The 15,631-nt window shown below is 37.2% G+C and overlaps 1 protein-coding gene across 1 annotated transcript in view; it reads left to right on the top strand.

The window, feature by feature from the left end:
• Positions 1-1,789: 1,789 nt before the first annotated feature.
• myo10l3 (myosin X, like 3) overlaps positions 1,790-15,631 on the top strand; it is a 72,638-nt gene continuing 58,796 nt past the window's right edge. Inside the window, exons 1-2 of the mRNA XM_073845934.1 lie at positions 1,790-1,999; positions 7,227-7,325. Of these exons, the coding sequence (XP_073702035.1) occupies positions 1,790-1,999; positions 7,227-7,325 (309 nt within the window). The remainder of the gene's footprint in view (positions 2,000-7,226; positions 7,326-15,631) is intronic.

Genomic DNA, 15,631 nt, shown 5'->3' with positions numbered 1-15,631 from the left:
AGAAAACAAAAATAACTACTTTCTTCATCAATTTCTTCTCTTCCGCATCAGTGGGCACACGTTCACACGAATACAACGACTCTTTTAATAAACTCACTAGTTGACCTCAGAAACCAGCTAGTCAGTTGTTGACTGTCCTAACCCAGCCCTGCAGGCTACGTCAACACTGTTCAAATGACTTATGTAGATTTGGAAGACTTTAAACTTGAGCCTGTAGGGTCAACAGTAATTTCAGTCCATCTAATCAGATACCAACCTGTAATCTCACTCATTTCTTGGCCAATTTCTCTTCATTTCTGTCACCCTGGACACATTTCTACAACCTAATTTAAAGGATTAGGTCACTTCCAGAATAAAAAATTCCTGGTGATTTACTCACCCCCATATCATCCAAAATGTTTATGTCTTTCTTTCATTAGTCAAAAAAGAAATGAAGGTTTTTGAGGAAAACACTCCAGGATTTTTCTCCATATAGTGGACTCAAATGGGGATCAGCGCGTTGAAGGTCCAAATTGCATTAGAAGAAATATAGCGTAGTGTTGCTCACTTTACAGATTCAAACAAGAAGTTGTATGTAGCCTATGTGTTTGTTACTGTGCAGTCTAAAGTCAGTCAATATTGAGTTTCTTCAGACGGTTTACTCTTACCTCAGTAATGTGAAGAGCTCTTCACATCTGCACAGCTGCACTGAAGGAACGCCTGAGGTCAGCGGAGGTGTCAGTATTGTTATGATAATCTGCATAAGTGTCTGTTTGAGATCTAAACAGTGTGCAGAAATGTCTTTGAAATGTAGTGTGAGCAGCTGCTTTCTGAAAGAGTCTTTATGATGTTTGTGAAGCCCACAGGAGTTTGTCTCAAACAAAATGTCTAGTAGGTTCCCTGTCCTTCTGCCCTTCTGTAATCGGTCATCCGAGACAAAATAATAGTGCGAGCGGAAAAAATAAATTAGCTTCGAGCTAATTGCCAAATAACATCTAATTTAGTGGACGTTGATTAGTTTTCTTTTGTTGGGTTGATTGGATCACTCGATACTCTTGGTCTTGGGCTTCCTGCCACAAGGAGAAAGAGACACGCCACCTTGCACTGTGTAGTCTCATTAATGTTTCAGACTCATTAATTAGCAAATCTCCTCCAAATTTGGCACCGTTAAACACACACAGGTAACAGTAGCCTTTTGTGAGGGTTCAGAGTGACGGAGCGTTTTAAACTGTTTTCTCTGTTTTAAAGGGCAAGGGACTATTTTACTCTGCTGTGTTTGCTGTCATACTGTAATTGTAGCGAGATACTTTTTGTATGCAAAGAAAACAAAAGTTATGACTTTATTCAACAATTTCTTCTCATTTTTTTGTTTTCTATTCGCACAAATTAACCTTGTAGCTTCATAACATTACGGCTGAACCGCTGAGGGGTCAAAAAGCTCTCGAATTTCATCAGAAATATCTTAATTTGTGTTCGGAAGATGAACGAAGGTTTTACGGGTTAGGAATTACATGATGGTGAGTAAATGGTGACAGAATTTTCTTTTTTGGGTGAACTATCCCTTTAAGACATGTACAGCAGAGCAGATTTTTTGTCTACTTATTGGCATTCCAGTTGAAAGGAGCTGATGTCTCTGACTATATTATGAAATAATATAAAAGAGTTATTTTGTTTGCACGTGCACTGCAGTTTGACAGCTGGCCTTTGTTGAGGGATTTCCGCTCGGCTGCCCTCTGGGACCCCGAGCATGACCATTCTGCTTTGAGACGGCCGAGGTGATGGAAAGGTGGGGGAAGGAGGGGGTGAAATGATGGAAGTGGAGGAGAGAATGGAAGGAGGAGGAGGTTTGTGTTTCTGTGACCATCTGTTGCCTATACAATGCGCCTCGTGCACAAAGCAGGTTTACACTGCTGTCCTTTCAGAGGCACGCATCATGGAGCTCGCTTCTGGAAAATCTGTTAACCACATAATCGATGACATCATACGGTGGTTTGCAGCAGTGCCAGTGGAAACATGTCTGGTCTTAAACGTTGTCATTATAGTGGGGATATTATAAGACTTCCAGAGTTCTTCTCCTCCTTTGAGCTCTCTTAAAATAAATATGAATACAGGACCTCGGGAAGAACCCGTTGATGCTGTTTCAGCATGATTTAAAAAAAAAAAAAAAGATTACATGGTAATGCAGTAAAAAAAGGTTTTGATGTTAAACACAATGGCTTCATTTGGCCAGATGCTATAACTGTAATTTATCTCAGTCTATTCTGCCTTTAAATGGGGTCATGGGGGAAAAGTCACATGTGTTGGTGCTACTTGACATTGTGTGTCCTTGAGTAGAGAGCATCTGTTATTTGCCTGTATTTCTCTCTGTAGACTTGAAAGATCAATTGCTAGGGTGGTTGTTTAGTGGTTGTTTACTAGTCCAAGTCAAAGAGTTTCTATGATAATCTGCTTGCTAGATATATCTGGGGATATTCAATTTTTATCATCCACCGCCACTACGCCAAATCATCAGTCTGACTGCTTTTGAAAAGTAAATGCATACCTCTGAACAAGCCACACGATTTGAGATATTATTTTTGACCATATGGGCATTAATTATTTGAGCATTCCTTAGGGAAACATTAAGATTATAGCTGAATCCTTATTCTATGACCACGTAATGATAGATTTCAGCAGTCTGAACCACAGTTATCTGCATCATGAAAACGTTAAGACATTAGTCCTGCCCATGCCACGGTAAATTTATTTATGGTACATACCACTAGATTATTATCTATTATGGAAGATTTTGTGATTAATCTTGATTTGCAACTGTCATCATTTTTATGGTTGTTTTTGAGTTGGTTGCATGCACTAATGGTTTTACTCACTTTCATATCTTTTACAGTTGAGCTCAAAGGTTTACATAAACCTTGCAGAATCTGCAAAATGTTAATTGTTTTACCAATATAAGAGGAATCCTACAAAATGCATGTTATTTTTTTATTTAGTACTGACCTGAATAAGATATTTCACATAAAAGATGTTTATATATACTGTAGTCCACAAGAGAAAATAATAGTTGAATTTATAAAATGACCCTGTTCAAAAGTTTACATACGCTTGATTCTTAATACTGTGTTAACTGATTAATCCATAGCTGTGTGGTTTTTTTTTTTTTTTTTAGTTTAGTTAAACTGCTCGCTGTTCTCCTTCAGGTCTTCCAAATTCTTTGGTTTTTCAGCATTTTTGGGTATTGAACCCTTTCCAACAATGACTATATGATTTTGAGATCCATCTTTTTACACAAAGGGCAACCGAGGGACTCATATGCAACTATTACAGAAGGTTCAAATGCTCACTGCTTCAGAAGGAAACACAATGCATTAATTTGAATATCATGGTAAATTTAACTTATTTTGTCTTCTGGAAAGCATGTAAGTATCTTCTGTATCATTTGAAGGGCAGTACTAAATAAAAAAATATATGATATTTAGGCAAAACAAGAAAAATGTACACATCCTCATTCGATTCAAAAGTTTTCAGCCCCTGGCTCTTAATGCATCGTGAGTGTTTGAACCTTCTGTAATAGTTGCATGAGTCCCTCAGTTGTCCTCAGTGTAAAAAGATGACCTCAAAATCATACAGTCATTGTTGGAAAGGGTTCAAATACACACAAAAAAGCTGAAAAACCGATGAATTTGTGGAACCTACAATATTTTTCTGAAAAACAGTGGGGAATTTAACTTTTTAGGACAAACAAGTGACTCATGAAAAACAAAACAAAAACACAGCTGTGGATCATTAAGGTAACAACACATTATTAAGAATCAAGCGTAGGTAAACTTTTAAACTGGGTTATTTTTATTAATTCATCTATTATTTTCTCATATAGAGATATAGACTTTTTATATGTAAAAGTCTTTAATGTGAAATATCTTATTCAGGTCAGTACTAAATAATAAATAACATGCATTTTGTCTGATCACTCTTATTTTGGTAAAATAGTTAACATTTTGCAGATTCTGCAAGGTGTATGTAAACTTTTGACCTCAACTGTATATCAATTGATCACAAAGCAGATTGAGTAATCCCACCACTTTTAATGCTGTCAATCAACTGTTGCAGAAGCTCTTATGTTTACTTCCTTTAATCTATGAGATTAAACGCAAGTAATTCAATGCCACCATGTGCCATAAAGTGCGAATGCTGTAAATGAGAATTATGTAACAATGGCATCTGATCTTCTTAAATCCATAGACCCTGCTTCGGATGTAATTCACTTCGGTCAGGTCACGTGGAGCAGCTTTTCCGTGCCCTGTGCTTAAGTAATTTTCCTCTCGTGCCAGTCACAGACCTGGCTGATCTCTTTCATCTGATCCATGATTTCAGCCCAATAAAATTATGCCCTTTAGCTGCTTTAATTGTGTTCCTGTAAGAAAAGATATTTTGTTGACTGGAGCTTCTTGTGTTTGGGGAGTGAACGCCCATGGCACGCATTAACCGTTGGAGGTAGTCATATTTAGTCTCACGCACGTGATGATTGAACATGTCAGAATGTTAGCCTTTTTCTCTGCTCATCAGACAATGGGAAACACATTAGCATATGGTCTTAACCTCCCCACCTCTTCTTTTCTTCAAGCCCTTTTAACTCAGTCCCATAGCCCCCAAGCATTAGTGCTACATTTAGCAAGGCTTTGAGGTTTTTTTGAAACCTGAAAAAGATCCTGTTGATACAGGACGTGATGTTGTGTGGTGCATACGGAAAACCACTGAGATGACTCAATGGTAAATTTCTATACTACAATAATAGATTTTTTTGTGGTCCCATTTTCTCTAAAACCAAAAAAAAAATGTTTTTATGAATTTCCAAAAATACTTTCCAAAATAGGAATCCTCTTGTATCACTTCCTTAGTTCCTTAGGTGCCTACACAGCACCAAGTTGCAGCAAAGTCAGATTGTGCAGTTTTATCTATAATAGTACTGACGTAAAGTTCATAAAGTCATTTTTGTTGTGTTTGTTTTCTTCTAAAAGAGACGAAAAGTAATCAGATCTAGCCGTTTTTAAGGCTTTTCTGTAAGAGAAGGTACTTTCTCTCCATGTAATATGAAATACCTCTAATTAATCTAACTACAAATTGTAGTTTCAGTGCAGCTTGGCTCTACATGATCTGAGGAATAAGCATCTTATCTAGCTAAAATATCTGCCATTTCCTAAAAATAGTAAAAAAGTATATTCTTCGTCTGTGTACTTCGGGGGTCAAATGGGTTTGAATTGCTATTGAAACATCATGATTGTGAGTAAATTATGACAGTATTGTCATTTATAGGTGAACACCCCTTTAATAAATACCTCCACTTGAAACCTTGAATGTGTCTGGCCTCATTATAATCCACGTCTCCTTTCCAGTGTATCATATGTCAATGATCATCTTCATACCGTGTGTTTTGGAAAGAGTGGATGTATATTGTGCGTGTGCCTGCACATGCTGCCTACGGGGCCCAGTGCTGTTGCACATGTCAGGTCATTATTAATAGTTAATGAGGATTGATATCCCTGAGCTCTGACCTTGGGGCTTGGGTTTCCTGGTGGAAGCCGCTCCCATTGATCCTTTGGTTCTCATGTGCTGTTGGACAAACTACTCTCTCAACACTCCATTGGCCGTCTGAATGGCCGCGATGGGAAGATTTATGCCTGTCAGTGTAAGCGTGAGGGCCATCAGAACCTGGCACACCATAAAAGCCCATTTACACCAATAGTGATAACTATAAAGATAACTTTAACTATATTTGCTTTATTCCATTTATTATAAAGATGCATTGCAGTTCTGTCATTGAGAATACTTTTTGTATGTGGTGGTACACTCCTGAATGTGTGACTTTCTGTTTTCTTTGTGCACAAAAAGTATTCTCAAAGCTTTCTGAAATTAAGGTTGAACCACACAGATTATTTTAACAATGTTCTTACTAACTTTCTGGGCCTTGAACGTGGTAGTTACATTGCTGTCTATGCAGGGTCAGAAAGCTCTCAGATTTCATCAAAAATATCTTAATTTGTGTTCTGAAGATGAAGAAAGGTCTTACGGGTTTGGAACGACATGAGGATGAGTAATCAATGACAGACTTTTCATATTCTGTGGAACAATTCATTTAATGTCCCTGTTCTTCTAGAATTAGAATGCTTTTTAAAACTTTATGGTTATAGACTAGTCTAGTCCTTGGTGTGAACGGCGCTTAAGACAGTGTTAGGGTTCACAACAGAAGGAAATGACTAGTGGTCTTAGCAGCCAGACTTATGTCTTCCTGTTTTCACATCTCCATTTCTGCATTCTTGGCCTTCCGATTGAAAATATGGAAGTTGGCGGCTTTGTTTAAAGGATGCCACACAATTAGACAAAAGCATAGCTAGACCACCCTTTCATTGCAGCTGTTTTCTTCATCAGAGAACAAATGCCTAAAGGCATGGTTGGTGCAGAAATCTAAATTCTGTCATCATTTACTTGCCTTCATGTCATTTCAATCCTATGTTCCAATGTTGTTTTGGACCCCATTGACTATAATTGTATAAACAACTTTTGATATCCAAGAAAAAAGTAAGTCATGTCAAGTTTGATATTACATTTCAGAGTGATCAGACTTGGGACTTAGTAAGCAAACAACTACCCAGCACACCCTAGCAACCACTTGGCAATGCCTTGGCAGCCACTCAAAACACCCTATTATGGTGGTGAGTGCAAAGCAAAGGCCCCTTCTTGCTGACATGAGAAACAACCATCTCTTTTTAAACAGACACAAGTACAGGGTTTGGTGCTGCCAAAGGGCTTTACTTTGGTTTGCAACATGTGCTGTTGGCATGAATAGTGTTCTGTTCTGCCCATGTGCCCACAATGTGCATTTAAACCCATTGGGAGGGAGCTTTTTCCCCAGTCAAAATGCACCACTGTATGTCTATAAAATAAAAGCGTAGGGAGACGGAATGGCTGTGGTGCTTTAATGATGATGGGCTGTGGTTGAGATCGCTGATTGCTGTTGGATCAATTCAAATTGCTCACTGATATTTTCTCTGTATCATCTTGTTTCTCAGCTCTTTTTAGAAGCACATAATGTTGTCTGCTCCATATACATACATATTTGATTTCTGTACCAGCCGCAATAGGAAGGAAATGTCTGTCTTCTTAAGTTAGATCTTAAATGCTTGTGCATTTCTCAGGCTGTTCTTGATTGGTTTGCTTTATTTAGTGTCTCATATGGTCTGTTTGTCTTTTAGGGAGCTCGTGTGTGGGTGCGGGACAAGGAGCAGCTTCTGCCTTCCACCGTCAGCTGCTGTGATGACCGGACCCTCATCCTTACTACAGACTATGGAGAGGTAAGAAAGAGACTGTGTGCTGAAAACACATTTAGAAAACATCTTTAAAGGAGAAGTTCACTTTCAGAACAAAAAATTTACAGATAATGTACTCATCATCCAAGATGTTCATGTCTTTCTTTCTTCACTCGTAAAGAAATTATGTTTTCAATGAAAACATTTCAGGATTTCTCTCCATATAGTGAACTTTTATGGTGCCCCTGGGTTTAAACTTCCAAAATGCAGTTTCAATGCAGCTTCAAAAGGCTCTAAATAATCCCAGCCAAGGAAGAAGGGTCTTATCTAGTGAAACGATTGGTTATTTAAAAAAAAAAAAACTATTTATATACTTTTTATCCTCAAATGCTTATCTTGTCTAGCTCTGCGTCAACTCTGTGTATTCTATATTTTAAGACAGTTAGGGTACGTTGAAAAACTCCATCTCATTTTATCCTACATCGCTGCAGAAGTACCAACCCAGTGTTTACAAAGTGAACGTGCAAAGATGATCAAACGCTCCTTATAAAAAAAAGTAAAACAGCGATGTAGGTTGATTTTGAAGTTGAAAAAGAAAATGAGATGGGAGTTTTTTAACCTACCCTAACTGTCATGAACCGTTCACACAGAGCTAGACAAGATATGCATTTGAGGTTAAAAAGTATATAAATTGTATTTTTTTTTAAAGAAAATAACTGATTGTTTCACTAGATAAGACCCTTCTTTCTCAGCTGGGATCGTTTAGAGCCCTTTGAAGCTGCACTTAAACTGCATTTTGCAAGTTCAAACTCGGGGGCACCATAGAAGTCCACTATATGTAGAGAGATTTCCTAAAATGTTTTCCTTAAAAAACATAATTTCTTTATGACTGAAGAAAGAAAGACATGAACATCTTGGAAGACAATGGGGCGAGTAAATTATCTGTACAGTTGGAAGTGAACTTCTGCTTTAAAGCCACCGAAAATCTTCATTTTTGGGTGGGCTACCTCTTTAAGATCTTTAACATCCAAATGCCATCCGTTTAATGACTAAACAGGCTTGTGCCATTGTTTTTGGCATTATAATCTCAATGAATTGGACTGCCCATCTGTCTGAGAGTGATAAACGTAAAGGTCTTGATTGTGTGAGGTTGTGCAGGTATAGTATGGTTTGACTGATCTACAGTTTCTCACCACTACAGAAAGACCTTTGATATGAATAGCTGGAATGTCCATAAGGGAGCCAAGTTTAGCCAGTGTGTTTAATCAGTATGGCCCTCTGTTAAAGCTTTGTGTCTGGAGGAAATCCTGTTCTCATAGCACAATGAGAATGCAGGTCAGAATATATTTATCAGATGTGTGTCAACATGAAGCCTGTGTGCTTTGTTCTGGTACTTCGGAATGTATGAATGTAATGTAGTGTTCATATGTTTAAATATCCCTTGCAGACTTCATATGATACGTTTTAATCTTCTTCATGTCTATTTGTCTCTTTTATTCAAGGATGCATTACATTTTAATGTTTAATCTATCTTTAGTCCTGTTTGTATGCCAAATTTGGAAAAAAATTAGATTCTTTGTAACATATTGACAGAACATATGGTTCATCTTGCTACAGGACGCCTTCCATGAATTTGCATGCATATTAGTGATCTGTGTGTGTCATTCTGAACATACAGCTACAGCGCAAATAGATTTTTTTCTTTCTATTCCTGTTCCACATTTACATCAATTCAGACTGATTTCCATTTGCATAGTTGAGTAAACTGGCAGTTTTTCAATTCTGGATTAAATACGTATTCTGCAATCCTTCTACATGCATTAACATAAATGACATCCGCTGTGAGCAATTTGTATGTCTGTTTAGGCCAAATTCAACCAAGCATGCATTATGTGACCACAGAGAGGAACTCCGAGATTGTAGCAACTACATCTGATCGTGAAAAATGAAATCTCTCATTTCCAAGTGTTAACCTCCCAAGCTGTATGTTAGACACATACGGGGCTCCCAGTGTGCAGTGCAGGGTCTGGCTAATTAAACTACATGGTAGAGTGTAAGTGCATGGGACCCCATCACATGTTTTATTAACAAGCTTACTGTAGCATCCATGGTGAAGCAGGGGTCAGCAGAGATCAAGAGGGTTTGTGTGAGTAGAGTTCAGTGAGGCGTGGAGAGACTGACACACTGCTCATGTCGGGGTGAAGGCTGAGTTTAGAATCCTCCAGGAGAACGACTTCCTCCGGCCATAGTCACGCAAACTAACCATCTATCACTCTATTGTCCTATCTACCATATATGGTTTATTTGTTTGTTCTACTTTTCTTTATATTATTCTGTCTATCATTTGTTCATTCTATCATTCATTCATTGTTGTTCTTTCTTTTATTCTGTCTGTCAGTCATTTGTTTTAGCATTCGTTTTAACATTCATTCCTTCTGACATTAGTTTATACGATCTTTATATGATCTATAGCCGGACGCAAACTGTATAACTGCGATTGTCTGTCTGTCTGTCTGTCATTTTGTCTATCATTCTGTATGTCATTATGTTTGTCTTTCATTCTGTCTGTCTGTCTGTCTGTCTGTCTGTCTGTCTGTCTGTCTGTCTGTCTGTCTGTCTTTTCTGTCTGTCTGTCTGTCTGTCTGTCTGTCTGTCTGTCTGTCTGTCTGTCTGTCTGTCTGTCTGCCTGTCTGTCTGTCTGTCTTTTCTGTCTGTCATTCATTCTGTCTGTCTGTAATTTTGTCTATCATTCTGTCTGTCTGTCTGTCTGTCTGTCTGTCTGTCTGTCTGTCTGTCTGTCATTCATTCTGTCTGTCTGTCTGTCTGTCTGTCTGTCTGTCATTCATTCTGTCTGTCAGGTATTTTGTCTGTCTGTCATTCATTCTGTCTGTCTGTAATTTTGTCTATCATTCTGTCTGTCTGTCTGTCTGTCTGTCTGTCTGTCTGTCTGTCTGTCTGTCTGTCATTCATTCTGTCTGTCTGTCTGTCTGTCTGTCTGTCTGTCTGTCTGTCTGTCTGTCTGTCATTCATTCTGTCTGTCTGTAATTTTGTCAATCATTCTGTCTGTCATTCTGTCTGTCTGTCTGTCTGCAATTTTGTCTATCATTCTGTCTGTCTGTCATTATGTTTGTCTTTCATTCTGTCTGTCAGGCATTTTGTCTGTCTGTCTGTCTGTCTGTCTGTCTGTCTGTCTGTCTGTCTGTCTGTCTATCATTCTGTCTGTCTGTCATTTCATCTATCATTCTGTCTGTCTGTAATTTTGTCAATCATTCTGTCTGTCATTCTGTCTGTCTGTCATTCTGTCTGTCTGTCTGTAATTTTGTCTATCATTCTGTCTGTCTGTCATTATGTTTGTCTTTCATTCTGTCTGTCTGTCTGTCTGTCTGTCTGTCTGTCTGTCTGTCTATCATTCTGTCTGTCATTTCATCTATCATTCTGTCTGTCTGTAATTTTGTCAATCATTCTGTCTGTCTGTCATTTTGTCTGTCTGTCATTCTGTCTGTCTGTCTGTCTGTAATTTTGTCTGTCTGTCTGTCATTTTGTCTGTCATTCTGTCTGTCTGTAATTTTGTCCGTCATTCTGTCTGTCTGTATATCTATCTATAAGTCAGTCATTCTGTCTATCAGTCTGTATAGCTGTCTTTATGTATGTCTCTGTCTTCATTCTGTTTGTCTGTCATTCTGTCTATAGTCTATATCATTCATTATATCATTCTATCATTCTGTCAATTGATATCATTCAATTGTTCTATCATTTGTTCTATAGTGTTCTATTATTGTAATTGTAATTATTCCATTTATTTCTATCATTCTATTGTTTTGTCTATCATGCGTTCTGATAGTTCTATTGTCTGTCATTCATTCTGCTGTTCTGTCATTTGTTGTGTTGTTCATTCTATCACTCATTCTATCACTATCATTCCACCTTTCATTCTATTGTTCTCTCTATCTGTTATAGTCTTTGATGTAAAAAAAAAAACAGAATTATCTCTGAATAATGACTGTTTCATTAATACAGTACCACAAAGCTGTTTTTGTAATAATTTTAGACTTAAAATGCTTATAACAGAGTTATCATCAGTGTTTTATAGACTCTTGGCTTTCACTAAGTCTATAGTTAGTGTTTTGTAAAGCAAACCCTGTGTTTTTCTGGGATTGCTTCGGGCAGGGTGTGACTCAGCGCTGGCACAGTGCATGGGTTGAAAGAAGACTGCTTCCTGTGAAGAGTATAGCCATTTCAGCTGGCCTCCATGTGTCTGCTCACTACTGGGCTGTCCCTGTCCTCCAGACCCCACCCACTTCATGCATATTTATATAGCTCATGCTCAATAATACAGCAGGGTGTGGTCTTTCAAACACAAAGCCTCATGCAGAACACTTGCATGAAAGAGCAGAGAAACATATATAACCAGTAACTCGTTTAATTACAATCCTTAACCGATTGACAGTTTATAATTTTAAAAGCTCAGTTACATTGGAACTTATTTTAGTTTAATTTGTGACTTGATGTGACCTCATTACAAAATATAATGCTTTGAACACAGTCTTTTCAAATCAGTCTGTAGAGTTTATATTTATTCATTCTCTCAGATAGTACTTTTTTATGTGCTTTGTTTTAACCACAATAGTGCATCAGTCAGCGGTGCTGCCCTCGGTGAAAAGGCCACGTTAGGAAAACATTGATTGTGCACTTAATAACTCTAGATCAATGGATTTAGCAGATGGCTTCACATGCACATGCACGTTTAGGGGAGTGTGTTGGTGCTCATGTAAGTGTATTGATGTTGTATGTGTACTGTAGTGTTTGGAAGTCCATAAAAGCAATAATTGAATGCTGGGACTTGAAGTGTACAATATGGTATATGTATATGTCATCTCTCATGCAAGTCATGCGAAAAGAAACGAAGATTCACAATAAGTCCTAATGCATAACCACTGAGGAAGTCTTGCTGCTGAGGAAGAGAGATAAACCTGCTTGGACAATGGAAGCAGTTCCGTTAAACCACTGGAAATTTACCAGTGATAGCATACTGGAACACAAATTATAACTCCAGGAAATTCCATTTATTTATCCAGCACTGGGCATCATTTTTCAAACTGACTGCACTGGTTGTTTTTTTTACTCATGTTTTATTGATGACCTCATCATCAGGATTCCCAATACTCCCTGGGCTGGTCCATCGCTTAGCAACCAGAAGTGATGTTCCCGTTTCCTGGCACACTGTCAACACAGACACCCATTGTCCTTTTGAATGCCTGCAATGTGCTAATGGCACTATGACAGGCTGACTCCCTGCCATGTGTCAATTTGCCGAGCACAGCAGGCCACTATAACCTGGGGCGAATAGATGATCATACACGTTAAATACACTCTGCTGGTGTCTTGAAACATTCTCTAAAAACTATTTGGTTGTATTTTATAACATGTAGTCAGTTATTGCTGCTTTAGAATAAGCTTAGTACTAATGATAGCATTAGTGTTTTCTTTTATGATAGCTTGCATTATATTTTAAATGTTCACCTATGCTGTAGGCCATTTTCTTTGTTCGCTGTTTACTTTGTACCTGCCATGCTGCTCAGTCAGTTTTCATGTCTCTGTAATTGTTACATGATCATTAAATATATTGCCTGACATCAGCGAGAAGGCATATAAGGTCTTCATTTGAGCCTCTAACTCTATCACTCTTATTCTATTCTTTAACAAAATCTTTCACTCTAATAATTTTCTAACTGCTTGTTTTCTTAAAAAAAAAAACACGAACTAACTTCTATTTATTAATTGATGAACAAAAAAGCTTTTAACATTAGCTTGCTCTATTCTTTTTCTATTCTATCTGTTTTCTGTTTATTATATAATTAACAAAAACATGTACTGCATTAGGCAACAGTGTCTACTTTTAAGTTTTTGGTGAATGAAATGTTAAAAGTAGACACTTTACTTATTTATTGTGTTGTCTATGGACATAAAATCACTTTTGTAAATTTTGTAAGATGTGGATATCTTAACGTCTTTGACCCACATACATACACAATACTTTCCTTAACTTTAACTTAATATTTAGGATGCATCAAACTGCTCAAAATTTGGTTGAAATAATGTTACATTGTCATTCAGTGTAAGACTAATATTTATGTAAAAATTCAAAACAACATGCTTATTCTGACTTGTACATATTAAAATATAATATATATGAAAGAATAAGGGAGCATATTCAATTTTATTGTGTTTTAAATGAGCAAAACAATTCCCAAATGGGCAAAACCCATTTTTACAACTAATTAGTATTTGGAGTGGAAGTAATTCCACTTTTAGATTTTTTTTTATTTTACTTTAATTTAACTTTTTTATTTTTTGCACAGAAAATAAAAAAATGCATTGGCACCGATAGCTTTGTGGGCAGCGCGTCGACATATAGCACCGTTGCGTTCTGGGCATCCCGTGTTCGAATCCCGGCTTGAGGACCTTTCCTGATCCCGCCCCTTATCTCTCTCCCACTATGTTTTCTGTCAATTCTGATCTGTCCTATCATAATAAAGGCAAAAATGCCAAAAATAAATCTTAAAAATAAAATAAAAAATGCAATAAAATTAATTTAAAATCGTTTTAATTTTTTTTTTTAAAAACAACAACAATTTAAAGCAGTATTACACATAGTTTTTTTGAACCCTTTTCGTCTTTGACCCATATATCTATAAAATAAATACATTTCAATACAATTAAAAAACAGGGTTGTTATTGTTTTAGTAATAGTAGCAGTTATCTAGTTTTCTTTTGAAATTTATGACCACTATCTAGTGAAATTTTTTTTTTTTTAAATATTTATGAATCATTTTTTTTTTTTGACGTCATTAAAATCTATTTTAGTTTATTTAAATTTTTACTTTATTTCTTTTAATGAAAAAGTTTTCGTTTCATTTCTTTTTTTTGTGAAAAAAAATCATATAGAATTAGATCAAAGAATCATTCCCTGATAATTTACTCGCCCCTGTTTCATCCAAGATGTTCAGGTCTTTCTCTCTTCAGACGAAAATAAATTAGATGTTTTTCACCCTACCCTATCTTTTTACACAAACACAAACACAAACAAAGAACCATCCGTGCATGAACTTTTCAGCTTGAAATTTTTTTTTTTTTAGAAAATGACCAAACGTTTTGCTAGATAAGATCCTTATTCCTCTGCTGGGATCCTATAGAGCCATTTGAAGCTGCATTAAAACTGCAGTTTGGACCTTCAACCAGTTGATCCCCATTGAAGTCCACTATATGGAGAAACATCTTGGAGTGTTTGCCTCAAAAACCTTCATATTTTTTGACTGAAGAAAGAAAGACATGAACATCTTGGTTGACATAAAGGTCAGTAAATTATCAGGAAATTTTTATTCAGGACTAGGGTGGACTAACCATTTAGGGGACCCTATAATCAGTGCTGTTAATTGAATTCATTTAAAAACATTTTTATGGATGGGCCACCTCCCATACAGTTGACTCAAGTCAACCACAAGGACAATTTTACTTTTCACCCTCTTGTAATGACAGCTCTGCCTCATGCCTCCTCCTGTGAATGTTTAATTGAGACACACTTCTTGTCATGTTTCTGCCTCTCATGTACTGAGTGTTGTTCCAACCTCCAGGCTGTTTGTTTGGCCTTAGCTGTGGGAGTGAGCATCTCATGAACAGGAATTTGGAGAATTTGTCTCTAGATCAGCAGGAATGTTTTATTGCTTAAACATCCTTGGCCTCCGAGTTGAGTGTTTGCGAGTGGCTCATACGGCTCAAACGTGTGTATTTTGTGGTTGAACTTTGACCCGGAGAGTGTCTGGCGGCCTGCTGTGTTGAGAAATTACCCATCGAGAGCAGATTCCTGGTCTGGTTTTAGAGTCAAGGCGTCACACAGCGATAACGTAAACTTTGAGACGCATTCACACAGCTATGAGCTGCTCTGATTTTGCAACAATGACTTTATTGTACTTGAATGAATCATTATAATAGTGCTTTCTATTATGAAATAGTGATGAGACTTGTTCACAGATTCACACCAACTCTTATTTGGTAAACAGAGTCTCAGGTGTTACGACACATTGATTTCGCGTGTCGTATCTTCGTACAGATCACATTAGCTCAGATGGGGGCGGGTATTCTGTCAAAGTGCTGTATCCTTCCTGTCATGTCTGATCAATTAAGCTCATCCGTCTGGAGACAGGCCTGACGAGCCACAATGATAAGATCGTTATTGTATGACATCATTCAATTTTAGTGCCACTTTTTGCTAATGGATTTATCAGCCATCTCAGTTACAAGAAAAACTGTGACCACATGCTTCAAAAGACACATCCAACACATATTTAAGGAAT

The sequence above is a fragment of the Garra rufa genome, chromosome 8 (assembly GCF_049309525.1).
Source record: "Garra rufa chromosome 8, GarRuf1.0, whole genome shotgun sequence".
NCBI lineage: Eukaryota > Metazoa > Chordata > Actinopteri > Cypriniformes > Cyprinidae > Garra > Garra rufa.
Note: the sequence above shows the minus strand (reverse complement) of the source record. Positions and strands in the feature narration are given on the sequence as shown.